The sequence below is a fragment of the Artemia franciscana genome, chromosome 16, assembly GCF_032884065.1.
Source record: "Artemia franciscana chromosome 16, ASM3288406v1, whole genome shotgun sequence".
Classification (NCBI taxonomy): domain Eukaryota; kingdom Metazoa; phylum Arthropoda; class Branchiopoda; order Anostraca; family Artemiidae; genus Artemia; species Artemia franciscana.
The window spans coordinates 14,788,380-14,806,498 of record NC_088878.1 but is presented as its reverse complement, the minus strand read 5'-3'; the positions used below and the strand labels follow the sequence as shown (position 1 = coordinate 14,806,498).

Genomic DNA, 18,119 nt, shown 5'->3' with positions numbered 1-18,119 from the left:
TAGTAGTTTGAAAATAATCTAACAAATGCAGGATGCTGGATATGTTGTGCTTTTGTAAAATACTCCACGTCTTTTTTAAAATTTACTGCCTTATTCCCTTGGGTCCCCCCTTTGATTTTACTCTTTTTGAGAAATTAATTTACGAAGTTTCATAGGATTCTTCCTTCATTTGATAGATTATGTGGAATCTAAACAGGTTTTCAAAACTGTGATCTCTTTAACACCCCCCTCCACTATACCAAATGGTGCCATTGGGTTAGATCGATGCCCAATTGGGCCGGAAACACACTAAGACTCATTATATTTGACGTCGAAAACAGACAGCATAAGGCTCGAATATTTGACCAAATTCGGATAGAATAGGCAAGATATATGTCTAAGTATTCGAAAGGGGGGTTTCTCCTGTCTTCAGAAGGGTTATAAGATTTACCCCTGGTCAGTGGACTGTTTGCAGGCTCTATGCCTTTGGTTGAGGTCTTCCTCTCTCCAATATATTGGACGAGTAAGTTCACAGAAACTGGACCCATAAAGAAATGTGGATGTATTGATTTTCTTGAAATTTCATCGCAATTCTTACGACTTTGCTGCATTCGCGATCGGTGAAATAGTCATTAAAAATGATCAACTAATTGACAAAATCATCTTTTGACTAGCAGTGTCTTTTGACTATACAATGGTTCATATTCACAATCCAAAAAATCGCGGAGTTATTTGTAGTTTCGTTTTCTTTCAAATTTATGTGTCATTTTAGCATATCTTGAATGACCTCACAAAGTGGGGGAATATCATGAATGCAGCAGTTATTTCATCCAAGGAAGGCTAAGAAGCAAGAATAACCTTCGGAGAGTGGGCAAGATTGTAGAAAATTCCAGACCAACTTCCCTCCCCACTCTTCTCGTTCATTTACACTGGCTTTAATGTGATAAATATTTTATTAACTTTTAATATTCAAGGGGATGCCCCCGCTGCTTCATATATTCAAGACACAAATCCCTGCTCTGAACAATCAATATTATATTTACTCAAATGTGATTTCAGGACAAACTATTAAGCAAGCTGATGTTGTATTACTCGGATTTCCGCTAATGCACGTGACTGATCCAATAAAACGTCAAAGAGACTTGGATGTCTATGAGAATGTTACACGTTCAAACGGACCAGCCATGACATGGAGTATGCATGCAATTGGCCATATTGAACTGGGGAACATGGAAAAAGCCGAAGAAATGTTTAATAGAAGCTATCAACCTTATAAAATGGAGCCATTTAAGGTAAGTTAGTGCCTTAAATGTAGGATTATAAATGTATAAAATGGAGCCATTTAAGGTAAGTAAGTGCCTTAAATGTAGGAGCCTGAGATAAAATTTACAAACCCATAGATATTACATTCTAACATCTTTTTTTTATTTGATCTTGTACCTCTCCCTCCATCCCACTGGAAAGGTCTGCCGATCCGCTACTTCAAGGTCTATACTGATTGTGCCTTTGAATTATTGCTTGGTATAAATTGTGAACAATTGGATGATCTTTAAGAATATGTGTTTGGATGAATAAGAAACTGGAGGAAAAAAAAACTTTTCTGCTTGCCAAACGCTATTTCAATAATAGGCTCATAAAGAAAAATTTTGGTATGGCAAGAATTTTAGGACTAAAGGAAAAGGTGGAAAATGGATTGAACTAATCGATACGATATGCTGAGTTTGAGAAGGACAAGGATCACTTTCTTTTTTAAAAAACGATGCAAATATTCATTTAAAAAGTAATTATAATGTAAGATTGTATATTGCTTTGTTACATTTTTTTTTAACTTATTTATAGCCTTTAAATGTCATTTCTGATCACTTTTTATGCATTACAATATTTTTTATCTTACGAAACATCGCAGGTTTCAGTGAGTTTAATTGGTCAACATTTTTGCTTATGCGAGTCTACAAACAGGTCGTGTAAACAACTACTATTAGCCATTGGAGCAGCGAAACATGTCTAATCTTTGTAAATAAATCAAAACTGTAACTATTTCTGTATGTTTCAACGAAGTTTGGCCTACTGGCCTACTCCGGAGTAAAAAATTTAGCATAAAGAGCAGGGAACAGCACCTGAGTTGAGGAGGGAACAGCCCCTTTCATATATGGAGTAATTTCTGTTCGTTTTAAGTTTTAATGTCACTCCTTACTTTCAGGTTTTAAAAAATGTTTTTTTTATTTTATTTCTGAACGTTTCCAAATCAATGCATCTTTTGATTTTGGCTCTCCGAACATGAATAATTAAAACGACATTTGCATATTAATTTATTTTTTGGCTAAATGGCTTTCTCATAGTTTTGATCGGACGATTTTGAGAATAAAAGGAGTGGGGGGACGCCTAGTTACCCTCCAATTTTTGGGTTACTTAAAAAGGCAACTAGAACTTTTAATGTTTTAAGAACGTTTTTATTAGTAAAAATATACGTAGCTTACGAATTAGCTTACGTAACAAACTTCTATATTTGTAAGTTTTTACTACATATATGAGGTTCGCAATCTTTACACTAAAAATTAAATTTTGTCCCAATTCCTTAAGAATGACCCCAGAATCATAAAGGCCGTAGAATAAATAGTTGAAATTACTAAAAATACTTTAGCGTAAAGAGCGAAATATTACGAGAAGGTGAAATCCTCATATGCGTAACAATTTCTGTTCGTTTCAAGTTATAATGATGCTCCTTACTTTCAGTTGAAAAAACTTTTTCATATTAATTTTTTCATTGTTTTTCTTTTAAATTATGCTAGAAAATCCTGCGCTCCCTTCATGGAAATTTTCTGCCCTCATGACAAAATTCCTCGATGGAAAGTTCCCCCAACATATCCCCTCTTCTCAACCCATCCCCCCATACCATAAAAATCCCCCTGAAAACGCCTGTACACTTCCCAATAACCATTACTATATTTAAACACTAGTCAAAGTTTGTAACTTGCAACCCCTCATACGCGGACTGTGGGGGAGTAAGTCGTCCCCAAAGACATAATTATTAGGTTTTTTACTATGCTGAATAAAATGGCTAAAGCCGAATTTTGAATACGGTGATAATGGGGAGAAAATGAGCGCTCCAATTTTTGGTCAATTAAAAAGGGCACTAGAACTTTTAATTTCCGTTAGAATAAGCCCTCTCGCGACATTCTAGGACCACTGGATTAATGCGATCACCCTTGAAAAAAAAACAAATAAAGACGCATTCTTGACCTGTCTTGTGGCAAAAAATACAAAGTTCCACACTTTTATCGATAAGAGCTTGAAACTTCTACTGTAGGATTCTCTGATACCCTGAATTTGATGGTGTGATTTTCGTTAAGATTCTATTACTTTTAAGGAATGTTTCCTCCTGTTTTCTGAAATGAGGCAAATTTTCTCAGGCTCGTAACTATTGATGGGTAATACTAAACTTGATGAAACTTATACATTTAAAATCAGCATTAAAATGCGATTCTTTTGATGTAACTATTGGTATCAAAATTCCATTTTTTAGAGTTTCAGTTACTATTGAGCCGGGTCGCTCGTTACCACGAACTGTTTGATTATTTATCTTTACTTTGTATCCACTGCGTATGCATTCACGAAAACTAGGATACCAGAGCAGACCTGTTTTTATTTAGCTGCTATTAATACTGAAGTTATACGAGAAATTCGTATATTTCTTTTAAGATTTGGAATGAAGCTCAAAACCAAGAAGGGGCCACAAATTTTATCACCGGAATGGGAGGATTCCTTCAATCCGTACTCTTTGGATATTTTGGAATTCGTCTAAAAATGGATCATTTGTCTCTTAATCCAGTACTACCTTTGGAGACGACTAGTATAATTATAAAAGGTAAGATTTTACTTTGGTAAAGTGTATATGTTCTTCCCGTACACCCCCCCACCAGACCCTTTTATGCATTTCATTTCTCGGCTTTAAGCATTTTTATTTCTCTTTCAGACCTCTTACGAAAAAAGGTCACAACAGTATAGAAATATCATAGTTGTGAATCGTTTTTTTTTTTTTCTTGAAAGTAGTAAGGATCATGGTGCCCCAAGGGTGTTTTCCTGTTTTAACCCCAAAGAGCTATTGACCAATTCATTCAGTTAATGTAGATATATCAACATCAATCAAATCATCATTAGTCATCTATTCGTCATCTATTATGCCATGTTTTGCTCTGAATATATCCAAGTTAATCAAGAAGTTATTGAGAATATTAGTAGTAACAGGGTCACCATAACCTTTTGGGCGAAAGTGTAAAAATAAGCAACAGAAGAACACTTTTGGCCTTCCTCCAGAAAGATGGCAGGCTGGCTTGACTCAAAATTGAATTTAAGACCTTTAGTTCAAGCAGCTTGCATACGTTCATTTTTTAGTGATCTACTTTCGTCTTTCCTCAACTTTGAATTTGTTTATAAAGTTTCAATTTTATGGAAAGCAAAGAAAATGGATACACCATTAAGAGAGGAAAACAAATCTCTAGTTAAGAATAAAAATCAAACCAGGAATGCGCTAATACAGTTTTTGCAATAAAAGAGTAAGAATCATGATTAACAATGGTCTGACTTGATGAAAAAAAAGGCAAAAAGTGTTCCTTTTTTCAAAACATTGCCTTTGTTTATCCTTAGGGGACCCTTACTTTGATAAACCTGCATAACTATGCAGAGAAGAATAAATCGCAATTGTTAAAGAACTAGCATGGTTAGATTTAAAACATATCATTAAGCCGTTCATAATAAAACCAATGTAGCGTATTTGACTTTTTATGTTCAACTCTCTTCAGAACATTATTCATCGGTCATCTATTGTCCAGTTTAAATTTCCTTTGGTTGTTCTGGTAGTAAATAGCTACCTCTGACTAACTGTTTTATTAAATAAGTAAGTTGACGATTGAGTAACTTTCATTGTTTCATGGCAGATTGTTTCATTCAGATTTAACTCTGAACTCCCAAATTAATCTAAAGCTTATAGAGCATTCAATATTTACGATGAGTTGAGTTTTATTCATATTTAATTATACATAATTTAAGCTATATTTCGTTTTTGAGGGTAGTTTGAAATAGAAAATTAAAGATGTTGGCTCAATTACATATATATGTGGAATATTAGTTGAGGTACGAATAATTTAAATTTACGTTAGGGGTTTTTCGTTTCCTACTCTGTCGAATTTTCTGTCTGGTGGGAATTTAATATGTTGTGTAAATAAGGTAATACTAGAAAACCTTGAACCTTGAAATGACAACGCTCTCAAAATGTATTGGGCTGCCCAAAAGTTTTCAATGATGATGCACATGATATACTAGGTCAAGACAACCAGATATACGTGAAAAAACGATTCTCTTAAAAAGTAGAAGACCAAAGACTCATCCTATGGTTGCGGAATTGCTGACATTATGCCTAACATAGAAAACGGTTTGCAACTTATTCTTAAGTTGTACCTTCGTTTGTCTGTTTTGGGGAAGTTGTTCAAGTGCCGCCAGAACGACCAATCAATACAAATTTGATATGGAGCAGGGAAGAACCACCCTCTTTGAGTGCATTCTGATTGGGTCACTTATTTTGACATCATATGGCTAAATTCACCTAATGAAGTCTAAAATGAAGACAAGGCTGTATTCTCACCTGTATTCTGATTGACTAGTGATTGACTAGTAGAATACGGTAACTTGAATCTGAAAATGGCTACTTTTAAGACCGATATGGATCAACCCTGAGAAATGGGACAATATTTATGGGCATGTGAATCTATCAGATAACTATTCCTTACAAAATATGAAATGTCAGTTAACCAAAGAATATTATTAAAATATTGCTCTGTTATTATTGATATTTTTTTCTTACCCTTGAAACTTCATTTCAGGTCTTGACTATCATGGATGTGCCATCAATGCAGTTGCAAATGAAAAAAATATTTTGCTTCGAGTAGAAGGAAATTGCAACTTAACAATTTCACAGGTGGAAGGAGAGTCACAGTTTGTTATTCCAGGTAAGTTATAACTGTGTTTAGTTTTCGTCATGTCAAATTTGAACACGGGTTCGGAGACCAGTCCAGTCGAAAGACAAACAGCGTAAATTGCTCTTTACTGAGCCCTTGGAACATTCTGTTGATTTCCCTTATTAAAGAAGAGCATATGTGCACAAATGTTTCTAGGTGCAACAGACATTTTTTTTTTTTATTTTTTTTTTGGTCATGCCATATTTAATCAGGAGGGAGCTGAGATGGATACAAGTCTCTTGAAAAAAATAGCATAAAAGTTTACTTTATCGAGGTGTCAAAGATCATTTCCATAAAAACAGTATAGATATACCTTATCAAAGTAGGACAAGTGTGTACCAGTATCCCATAGTGACAGAGGTATTTCTATCCCCAATTTTCGTCTTGCCATTTTTTCACGCAAGGGGGCTTGGAGATCAGTCCAATGGAATAAACGTGGATTTTACTGATCAATTAAACACTATTTCCCTAGGAACATTCTATAAATATCGTCTCGCCATTTTTTCACGCAAGGGGGCTTGGAGATCAATCCAGTGGAATAAAGGTGGATTTTAGTGATCCACTAAACACTATTTCCCTAGGAACATTCTATAAATATCGTCTCGTCATATTTTCACGCAAGGGGGCTTGGAGATCAATCCAATGGAATAAAGGTAGATTTTACTGAGCCGTTAAACACCATTTCCCTAGGAACATTCTATAAATATCCCTTATCAAGGTATAATAAGTGCACATCAATGTCTTATAGTGTGACAGCCATTTCTTTCTCCAGTGTTCTTCATGCTACATGTCCACGCATGGAGGCTTGTAGATCATTTCAGTTTTGAAAATAATGCCATAAAATTGCGTTGCATTTAGCCATGAAACTCCCCTTCACCAGGCGTATTTTGTTGATATCCTTAATCAGGGTAGAATGTGTCTGCACTAGTGTCCCAAAGATGTTTTTTTTTCCTAATTTTTGTGAAAGAATCTCATCTAAAACAAGTTGTTTGAGATTATCTAGAATTAAACAAAAAAAAAACAAGTTCTTTTAACTGAAAGTAAGGAGCAACATTAAAACTTAAAACAAACAGAAATTACTCCGTATATGAAAGGGGCTTTTCATCCTTAACCCCCCGCTCTTTACGCTAAAGTTTGACTCTTTCTCTTAACTCTACTTTTTAAAGCAGTACAAAACCTTAGCGTAAAAAGCGGGGGTTTAAGGAGGAAAAGCCCATTTCATATACGGAACAATTTCTGTTCGGTTTAAGTTTTAATGTCGCTCCTGACTTTCAATTAAAAGAAACTTGTTTTTCTTATCTAATTTCTGAACGTTTTTGGATTAATGCAAGTTTTGATTTTGGCTCTCCGCACATAAATAATGAAAACGAAATTTGCATATTAATTTTCTTTTTTTGGCTAAATGGCTTTCTTATAGTTTTAATCAGAAGATTTTGAGAAAAAAGGAGTGGGGGAGGAGGCCTAGTTGCCCTCCAATTTTTTGATACTTAAAAAGGCAACTAGAACTTTTAATGTTTTACAAATTTTTTTATTAGTAAAAATTATACGTAATTTACGAATTAACTTACGTAACAAACTTCTATTATCGTATGTTTTTATTACGTATATAAGGGGGTTCATCCCCTCGTCAATACTGCGCTCTTTACACTAAAACTTGAATTTTTTCCCAATTCCTTAAGAATGACCCCTGAATCACAAAGGCCGTAGAATAAATAGTTGAAATTAATAAAATTACTTTAGCGTAAAGAGCGATCTATTAGGAGGAGGTTAACCCTCATATGCTTAATAATTTCTGTTCGTTTCAAGTTTTAATGCTGCTCCTTACTTTTAGTTGAAAAAACTTTTCATATTTAATTTTTTACTGTTTTTTTTCAAATAATGCTCATTGATTATTGATCATTGAAAAAATTATTATTTTTTCAAATAATTCATTGAAATTCTCTTCCCCCATGACAAATTCTTCCATGGAAAGATCCTCCCATGTAACCCCCCTCAACTTCTCCCCCCCCCCCCCAAACCAAAAAAAATCCCCCTGAAAACATCTGTACACTTCCCAATAGCCATTAGCATATGTAAACAACAGTCAAAGTTTGTAACTTGCAGTCCCTCCCACAAGGATTGTGAGGGAGTAAGTCGTTCCCAAAGACATAGTTATTAGGTTTTTGACTATGGTGAACAAAGTGGCTATCCCGGAAGTTCGATCCGCTGACTTTGGGGAAAAAATGAGCGCTGGAGGGGGCCTAGTGCCCTCGATTTTTCGGTAACTTAAAAAGGGCACTAGAACTTCTAATTTCCGTTAGAATGATCCCTCTCGCTACATTATAGGACCACTGAGTCGATACGATCACCCCTGGGAAAAAAAAAATAAGCACGCATCCGTGAATTGTCTTCTGACAAAAAATGCGAAATTCCATATTTTTGTAGATTCCCCCTATCTACAATCGTTAAGATTGTATTACTTTTAGGGGTGTTTCCCCCTATTTTCTAAAGTAAGGCAATTTTTCTCGGGCTCGTAACTTTTGATGGGTAAGACGATGGGTTTTGATGGGTAAACTTATATATTTAAAATCAGCATTAAAATGCGATTCTTTTGATGTAAATATTGTTATCAAAATACCTTTTTTGAGAGTTTCAGTTATTCTTGAGCCGCGTCGCTTCTTACTACAGTTCGTTACCACGAACTGTTTAATTCTGAAGCGACCGTTAGGCACGTGCAGGAAGACAAGAGCTATTGAAATGGTAAAATCTAAAATTGCATAACAAAAAAAATAGTAGTTTCACTTCTAAATCAGCATTTTGTATATTTCTTCAATATCAATAAACCATATTATATATATTTTGTCTTCAAATATTCTCATTTGTTAGATTAGGACAAAGATGTATCTTATCGTTGTCCACTTGTGCTTTATCTGATTCATCATCAAAGGAACAGACTGTGTGACCTCAACTGCAGTCCTGATCCTGGTGGTACAGATCTCAAACGGAACCCAAATTCTTAGAGGCAACCTTCTTTCCTGCTTATACTGCAGATTTCATGGTCCCATAAATCACTTGATAATGTGGCACTAGTCTTGGTAGTTACGCGTATCCAATGACCTAGTTGACCCATATCTCCTTGCACAACTGATATTGGAAGCTTTTCAATTTCAAATACAAGGTGACTTTGGTGATCCGAATGGTGATTTGCTTAGGTTGGTATTCTTACTAAAAACTGGTCGTTGTCACCCGGACTGGTGCTCTCTGGGATGTATCATCAGGTAGTAGTTTTCTGGCTTTGGGACCCAAATGTCTCCTCTGGATCTATGAGCTAGGTAGAAATCGCTTAGATATTAGTAGCTGAGTGAACACATCTCAATCAGAAATGAATTATATTGCATTGTACTATGTTTCATCTCATTTCACCTGGCTAAATAGACTCGTCATGTGGACCAACTAAGACAGCTAGATTAAAGTATTACAAATGTAGAAATTCGAAAAATCGGAGCAAAAAGCTGTGTAAATGAAAACGGTAATATATGCTTGCTTTCTTGCAGACTGTCTGGTCGAAACTAGAATACCAAAACTAATTTTGTTCTGAGTCGAGCGTTTATGTGTTTTTTTTTTTTTTGCTTGAATTTTTGCACTGTTCTCGAGCTCCACTAATAAAATAAAAAAAAAACACTAAAATCACTAGTCAATAAAATAATCATTAGAAATAGTGATAAACCACTAAGGGTAGAAGACCTGCCTATAAAAAATGGGATTAAAGTACATTAAATTTTATTGTTTTAATGCAAGTTGCAGTTATAGATGTTTTCTGACATGCTGCCCTTTTATCCCCTTATTGCCGTCTTATCGGCTACTACCAACCAGCATGGCATGTATTTTTTCTCCTTGCTGCTGTTATTATTTAGTTAATCATTGTTTCTTTGAGAAACACTGTTTTCAGCCGTTCTTGTTGATCACGCCAAATGGTCTATTAATGACATCTATGTTAGATAGATTATATACTAGATGCCAATATAGCCTAATTTAGGAATTTTCAAGGTCTCTAGTGCACTAGTGCAAGAGAATGTTTGTCAAGCTTACTTTGTTTCAAGTCAAATCCATATTTTAAGGTACAGCTAGCTGGTAAATTACCCTAATGTCATTGCATTTTTTAGATCCAGTTTGGGAAGGAAACTTTAACAGAAGCTATATTCGAATATCCGCATCTGTTCAATCTGAATGTCCATTGCCAGAAGATACCCTTGGAGGGTTGCCTAATAAAGCTGCCATAACCAAAGATGTAGGGTTTGCTCTATTGTATTCTGCCACTGTTTTAGTCATTCGAGTTTTTAATCGATTCTTTTTGTCTTCTTGATTTGATTGTTTTTGCGGCAGAGATTTCCTTTACTTTTACTTTTACATTACTGTGTAATGTCAAGAAAGTTATACATAAAAGGGTCTTGTTAAATAAAGGATATTTTTTCAATAGAAAGCTATTTTTTCTATAAACACTTTGTTTTCGAAAATTGTTACTGAAAGAAAAGAAATAGAAAATACTAGCAGCTCTTAGGAAGTGTTCAACAGATGTTTAACTTTTTCTTATTTTTGTATCTTTCTTATTTTTCAATATTTCTTGTATATAAACTCTTACATAGAATCAATAACAATTTATGGATGACAAACTTGTTGTGATTTTAATAGTTGAGCTAAACTAATGACGGAATGTGTTTCGAGTACAAGAAATAACCTGTTTATATGCAAAACTAGGATGGAAATAATGTAAACATAGAGTTCAGTTGAACTAAAAATGAATAATTTTCTAATATATGTTAATTAATGGCTTCTCTTAGGATCCTTTTTATAATTTCTTAGAAGTAAAGCCCAAACACGAGGTTAGTTTGGAATCAATTTGCTTTGTTGAAATTTGTTATGTTGTGGGATATTTTATTAAACATAATTTTGTTTTTCCTCCTTTGTTATGGCTATGATATGAAAAAAAGTTAGAAAATTCTCTGCCTTGCCAATTGCTCATAAGACTACTTAGTTGAAAAAAAGACAGGTTGACCTTCGCAATTCAAAAGACGCTATGTGGCTTTTCTTCATACTTAATGTCTAATCCCTGACACGCTACATCGATGAGTCCACTCCACATTCAGAAATCTCATTTAATTCTCGATAAAGCGAAAGTTTTTCTTTCTTGCAAAATTGGGTGTCTTATTTTTTACATTTAAAAAATTTTAAAAAAATGTTTTTGACAAGAAATGTGATATCAATGTTTAAAACTTTCCAAGAACTTTTGAATGACTGTGCTCAACTAATGAATCGAAAACTCGATTATTGCTAATGAAACTCAGTTAAAACTCGTTTTTGTTTTACCTTAATTTTGAAGAAATTAGCTAATTATTTATTCTGAAAAATTATCTGATTAGCTATTAGCAACTTGTTTAACTTGAAAATTTTCGTTGGTATACATTCTCAATTGACTATTCAAGATTGAAGCTAATAATGTGGGCCTCTTCGGCCCCATAAGCTCCAGAAGCAAATCAGTTTTTATTTTCATTGCTTTGTCTCTTATTTCTTTTATGTGTGGCTAAGGATTGAAAATGGGGTTGATTTTATTGAACCCACAAAGACACTTCAGTTGTTTCATTGAAGCAACTCTATTTAGCATCTGTGGTGCTCAGTCACAGTAGCACATTTGCATATTGTTTTTTTTTTTTTTTTTTTTCATTTCTTGGTTTTAGATTTTGGTTTGAATTTGTTTTTTTTACCTCATGCCCAGTATTTCTCAAATAAAGTTAAATAATTCGGTTAGTAACATCCAAGAAAAGTGATTTATTTTTCTCTAATGGATTTATTGGTAATTGTTGGCTCTTATCGTAGAAGTTCGATGCATAGCTTTAATTTTTATTATTGTAGTAATTGGTGTAGAATGTGGAGACTATTTTGTATTAAATATATATATTTTCCTTAATAAATGTTGAGTGATTAAAATTCTAGAGACTTTATATTTAGTAGTTTGGAATAGACCATTGATTTCTACTTAGCTGTTTAGGACAATATGATCATTTATTTTTATTAATTAAAAAAAAATTTCAAAAAAATAAGTTTTTCAATGAAAATTTAAATCAAATATTAAACCAAATATGTGCAAAAATAAAATAATCGACCAAGCGTTAAATTACCAGAAATCAGCATTGACAAATAACTGGAGCGCAAAAGAGAACAGAAATTATAATACATAATTGAGTCAGACTCAAAAGGAGCAGAAATTACATGAGTAAGGATGTTTGTTTTGGGAAATGTTGGGTGTGCGGGCGGGGGTTGGTTTCTCTTAAATCACTATGACTCGTAAAAAGGGCCGATAACTTCCAATTGAAAATCAAAAGAGACCCACATGAATTCAATACAACCATCCATTCATAAAACCCTTGTATTCCCCCAGGGCATAACTTAAAGCCCTTGCCCCAGGGGTCTGGGGGGAGGGAGGACTTTGCCAATCCTTGAGATTGGCAAAGTTTGACATAAAGTGCCAATAATTGACATAAAGTGCATAATTGACATATTGGCATAAAGTGCCAATAATTGAGATTGGCATAATACAAAGTTACTTTGTATTACGTCCTTTAATTCAAATGGTGTGTTAGGGAAATTACCTGTACTTCATAGTTTTTTGAATGAAAAATCATCGTTATTATGTCTTCAGGAACACCACCTCCTTGATCATTCGTTGAATCTGCTTTCTAGTCTGTCTACTGAGCATGACATTTTTGCTGTTCCCGCTACACCGACTGGTGGACGCCCTCCGGTGGTTTAGCTACTATTTTACCCAAGTCTCTTAATGCAGCTATTCTAGCAATTGATACACATTTTTTAGCTTGTAGTTTTTCAAACGTAGTTTTAATTAATTGTTATTTTCCGACTGATTACCATGATGATATTTCTTTTGATGCGTTTACTCAATGCTGTTTTAATCTTAGTCGTTTTGTCTCTAGTTTACAGTCAAATTTGCGTACTTATATTTTAGGTGATTTTAACTGTGATCCAAATATAGCAAATGAAAGGGGTACAATTTTATCTTCTTGTCTTCCTAATTTTTCTGTTTTACCAAAGTCCCAGGATTTTACTTATATTCATTGGAGTGGTAGTACAACTAATATTGATCATGTTTTTTCTTCTAACCCAAGTGATCCTTTGCCTGTGGTTACTGTAATCGAAGATTTCCCCCTTAGTGACCACATGCCGCGTCAGTTCCTTATACCCCCTTTGGCTTCTCACCCTTCCCCAGTTCGTTTTTCTGGTAATAAGCTTCCTAAATTTTTTGATCGGGTTGATTGGAATCCAAATTTTAGACCGCTTTACCAAGAAAGAGTTGGGACTTTAATTGATAAAGTCTATATCCCTGATAGTTTGGATTCAATGGATAGTAATCCCTCTTTGACTATTAATTGTCTTTATTTTGAATTAATCCATTGCTTAAAGTATGGTGCTGCGGCAGTTTTTCCTACTAATAGGATAAGATTGTGCGCGCAGAAACCTTTTTGGAGCCTCAATCCTTTTTTGGTAAATTCTAATAAGGCGGCTAAACAAGCGTATTGGGAATGGCGGGCCCTCGGTAAGCCAAGAGACTCGCATCCAGTTTTTTTGCTAATGAAAAAGAGAAAGGCTGAATTCCAAGCAGAGCTCCGTCGTCATAATAACCTGGTCATAGAAGAAGCTTCTTCAAATATTGATAACTACAAGGACAAGAATCTCCTTTGGAATGTTCTCCGAGGCAATAGGCGGATTAACATGCCTGATACTAATTCCACACCATCGCTGAAAGAGTGGGAAAATTATTTTTCTAAGTTGTCGACTTCGTACGATTCTAACAGTGTTGTGTTGCAATTAGATGAAAGGTTGAAGAATTTTTCAAATGATTACAGGATTTCTGAGGATATGTTACGTGGAGCAATCAAAACGTTAAAGGCGCAGTCGGCTAAGGATCATGATGGCTTATTTGCTAATCACCTCAAACTTGCTCCTTCTTCTTTTCTTATTACTCTACTGGCATTTTTCAACCTTTTACTTACTACTGGTTTAGTACCATCGTCATTCTATATTGGCATAGTTACGCCTATTCCTAAGAGCGGGAAAAAAGACTTGTCATCTTGTAGTTCCTGGAGGCCAATTACTAGGGGTTCTATGATTGGGAAAGTGTTTGAGTTGTGTTTGAAGGATCTTCTTGAAATTCTTGACACTGGTTCTAATCAAGTTGGTTTCAAGAGAGGTTTGGGATGTGACCATGCCCATGCATCTTTCAGCAAAGTTATTGAAGAAGCGGGAATCTCTGGTCAACCGCTTTACGCCCTCTTGATTGATATCAAAGGGGCCTTTGATAACATTTCTCATGCATCCGCTCTGCTCACTTTAATCCATGCTGGATTGCCCCTAGCTGTCATACGAGTCCTTCGCTCTTGGTATTCTGGTTTAAAGATCCGTATCTGTCCGAGTTCATCTTCATCTCAGTCCAAATTAATTCAAATGTGTAGAGGAATTAGACAAGGAGGAATTATTTCTCCTTATATATTCAATTCTTGTTTAGCTACTGCCCTTAATTCTCTTTCCTGCTCGTTTGTTTCATTATCTCGAAATCTGTCTTACATCGCATATGCTGATGACATTATCCTTCTAAGCCGGTCCAAGTCTAGTCTTGTTTCTAATTTTAATATTTTAATTAATGTTTTAAAAGGTTTGGGCCTTTCTATCAGTTTTGAAAAATGTCAATTTTTTGTTGTAAATTGTTTAGAGGATAATGTCAGGGCGACTCTCGATTGTGGCAATGGTGTTATTTTTCAGTCGTCGCCAATAGTCACTTATTTGGGATTACCTTATGCTGCTTCGAAAAGAGATTTCAAACCAGTCCTGGTTCAGCATGTTCAGATGAAACTACGCAAGGCATTTGGTCTTTTAATTCGTTTTCGGGGTCTTTACCGTCGGGACGTCCTTGGTCGTATGTATAGCGCTGTTGCTCTGCCTCACGTATTGTTCCCGTCCCTCCTCTTCCGAAATTTCAGACCTTCTGATCTTTCGCCAATTAAAGTTGCTTATTTTAAATTCTGTAAATTTTTACTTGGTTTCCCCCTTTCTTTTAGTAACACTGAGATTGTTTTGAAGCTTAATGTGAAGGATCCTGTAGTCTGTATAAACAAAAAATATAAAACATTTGAAGATAGGGCGAAAATTAGCCTTTTAGGCCACAATTTATTTCCGTTTTTTAGTAACAGTTCTGGCTCTTCATGATTTATAGGCTAATCTATTTAGCAATTTTTTTTTTTTTTTTTTTTTTAAGTGTTCGATCAATATTTGATAGGTTTTGATTGTAAATGTTATCAGTTGTTTTTTCTTTATATTATATTGTAGCGTACTCCTCATTTTTTGAGGGAAATAAAGAAAATAAATAAATAAATAAAAATGCGCCAAAAGCATGCCTCTCCTGTACTGACAATTTCTTTAACCAAACAAACAAACAATGGGTTTCAAGTGTCTTATATTTGCGGCACGTTATTGCAATACCACCCCATCAGAGTGGCAACATACTTGACTTGATCTTAACGAACCTTACAGACTTCAATGATGCACCATGGTCTCTAGGACCCCTCCAGAATTCTGATCATTTCATAATTTTTCTGGGAAGTAAATGGGAATTTTTCGGTAAAAAAAACAACAAACGAGTCAAAACTACTATACGGCCACTAACAAGAGGTTTGATTTCTACATTCGGTCGCTGGCATGGGAAACTACGAATTGGATGACATTTGCTCCGAGCCGGATATAAACGCCAAAGTGAGTAAGATAAATAGCGTACTTCAGGAGAAGTTCTATGCTTGTTATCCGACTAAAGTTATTACCGTTACAGATATTGATAAACTATTGATAACAAGTGACCACAAGGACCTAATTAAGACTCGCTGCCGACGTCACAGCAATGGTGATTCAGTTGTTTCAGTCAAGTTACGAAACCATATTGTCAAATAGAGCAGGCGAGGAATGAGACAATATGTGAAAGACAAAATTATGTCCTTACTTACGACAGATCCACACAAATGGCATTCATCAGTAAAAAAGAACTGCTGGTAAAACGACATCCAGTGACTTAAGGGTGTTGAAAGAGGATGGTACCTTATTATCGGCTACGGAAGTGAGCTCCTTGTTTGCTGGCATTTGTACAACCTTTCTGTCAATCACTAGCTCAGAAATTGATTCTCTCATTACTGAAGCAGAGATTGATAATGTAGGTGAAATTTCCAAGTTTGCCGTTTACAAGGAACTTCAGAAGCTGAATACGAACTGTGCGTCCTACCCTGGCGAGCTTCCTTTAAAGTTGCTACATGAATTTGCTTTTTTCTTTGCCAAGCCATTCTCCTCCATTATTAACCAGTGTTTCCAAGAGCAAGTGCTCCCTAGGGCTTGGAAGACAGCGCACTTTCGTGTCATACCCAAAGTGAAGTGTCCCAAATCTTGCGACCAACTCCGACATATCTCAATAGCCCCGAATCTGTTTAAGGTGGCAGAGACGTTTATATACCACGAGCTGATGTCACAGGTTTCTCCCTCTCTTGACCCATATCAGTACGGATGCTTGAAAGGAAGCAGTACAACTGCTTAATTAGTGAGAATACATCACCTTACTGTCAAGTGCTTTAACAAAGGAAGTGAGATTGTCCGTGTTCACCTACTGGATTACCGAAAAGCCTTCGATATCATTTGCCATTTCATAGATTTGACAAATTTACACAGAATGGGTGCACGGAAGCACATTCTGCTTTTAGTGATCGATTTTTTTTTGCAACACCGTTTCCAGTGCGTCTGCATCCTTTTCCCTGGATACACCAACTCCGAATGTGCTGAGCTCACGGCTGGGGCTCCACAAGGAACACAACTTGCAGCCCTGTTGTTTTTAGAAGTTACAAACTTTATCCTTTCTGAGTTTGAGGACAGGCTGAAGTGCGTAGACGACTCGTCAGTTCTTCTGAAATATCTCATTGAAAACTCCGAGTCAGTTCCCCAATTCAGGGATGCTATAACGAGCAAATTTAAAGACTAATATACTATCAACAGTCATCAAATCAACGAAAGAAAAACCAAAATCCTTTACTTTAATCCTCTTAAGAGCGACTTTTTCATTCTTCCTCCACCGTATCCTAGTGTATCTTTGGCTGTAATTTTCAGTGTCACATGTTGTGCTGACTGCTCATTTAGTACTCCTGTTGACACAATCACTAAAAAGTCAAATGGTGTGATGTTTACCTTTGTCTTACTGCGTTGTTTCAGTTTTTCTGTGTCCCAACTTAAGACGGTTTATTTTACATGGATCTGACCAGTTCTCGAGTATGCTTACTCAGTATGGGCTGCTCAAGTCAACAACACAAGCTACCTGAACGATCAAGTTGAATCACTACAAAAAAGACTTTAAAGCTGTTTTTTCAGACGCATATGTAAGTTATGAATCGGCATTACCCGTTCTACACTACCGTCCCTTCACGAACATCGTATGGGTTTGATCTGCAAATTCGGCCAATTTCTCCTTAGTAGTGAAAAGCATAGAGAGATTCTACCACCAGTTATGAGGAAATAAAATAAACACAAGGTCAGCTAAAAAATTGACTGGAATTGCGTACTCAAATAATTTACTGTTTCACCAATTTGTTCTTTCTTTTTTACATTTGAGTGTTTAATAAGTTACAGTCTCGTCTTTTTCCTTGTTTTCTTTGTAAGTACTAACGCCATTTAGTTGGAATACTGTTTTTAGCATCCCATACTGTTTTTTAGTTGGAATACTGTTAATACAAATTGTTTTAGCTACAGGCGATTTAGATATCACAAAGGTATTTCAAACCTCTAACAATGTTTTGAGTTTTTTGTTTAAGCATTTATCACAATTCCGTTCAGCTTTGGGTCTTTGGAACCAAAAACTGTAGAGTAAAACCTTAGCCACTCCTCTTCCGGAATGTCAGATGAACACGTCAAGTATCCATGAACTTCCAATGTAAATATCCAATGTAATTATCCTGTAATTATCCCCTTGTTGATGATTTATGTTAATTCCACGGGTTATCGTTCATATTTTTTGGAGACAAGTCTTTTAATTTCTAGTCTAGTTACCAAGACGATGTTGTCTTT

At 35.3% G+C, this 18,119-nt stretch overlaps 1 protein-coding gene across 1 annotated transcript in view; it reads left to right on the top strand.

The window, feature by feature from the left end:
- Positions 1-11,947, top strand: part of LOC136037113 (protein-glucosylgalactosylhydroxylysine glucosidase-like) — a 122,063-nt gene extending 110,116 nt beyond the window's left edge. Inside the window, exons 12-15 of the mRNA XM_065719584.1 lie at positions 1,039-1,271; positions 3,679-3,844; positions 5,856-5,981; positions 10,133-11,947. Of these exons, the coding sequence (XP_065575656.1) occupies positions 1,039-1,271; positions 3,679-3,844; positions 5,856-5,981; positions 10,133-10,332 (725 nt within the window). The 3' untranslated portion in view covers positions 10,333-11,947. The remainder of the gene's footprint in view (positions 1-1,038; positions 1,272-3,678; positions 3,845-5,855; positions 5,982-10,132) is intronic.
- The last annotated feature ends 6,172 nt before the right edge of the window (positions 11,948-18,119 follow it).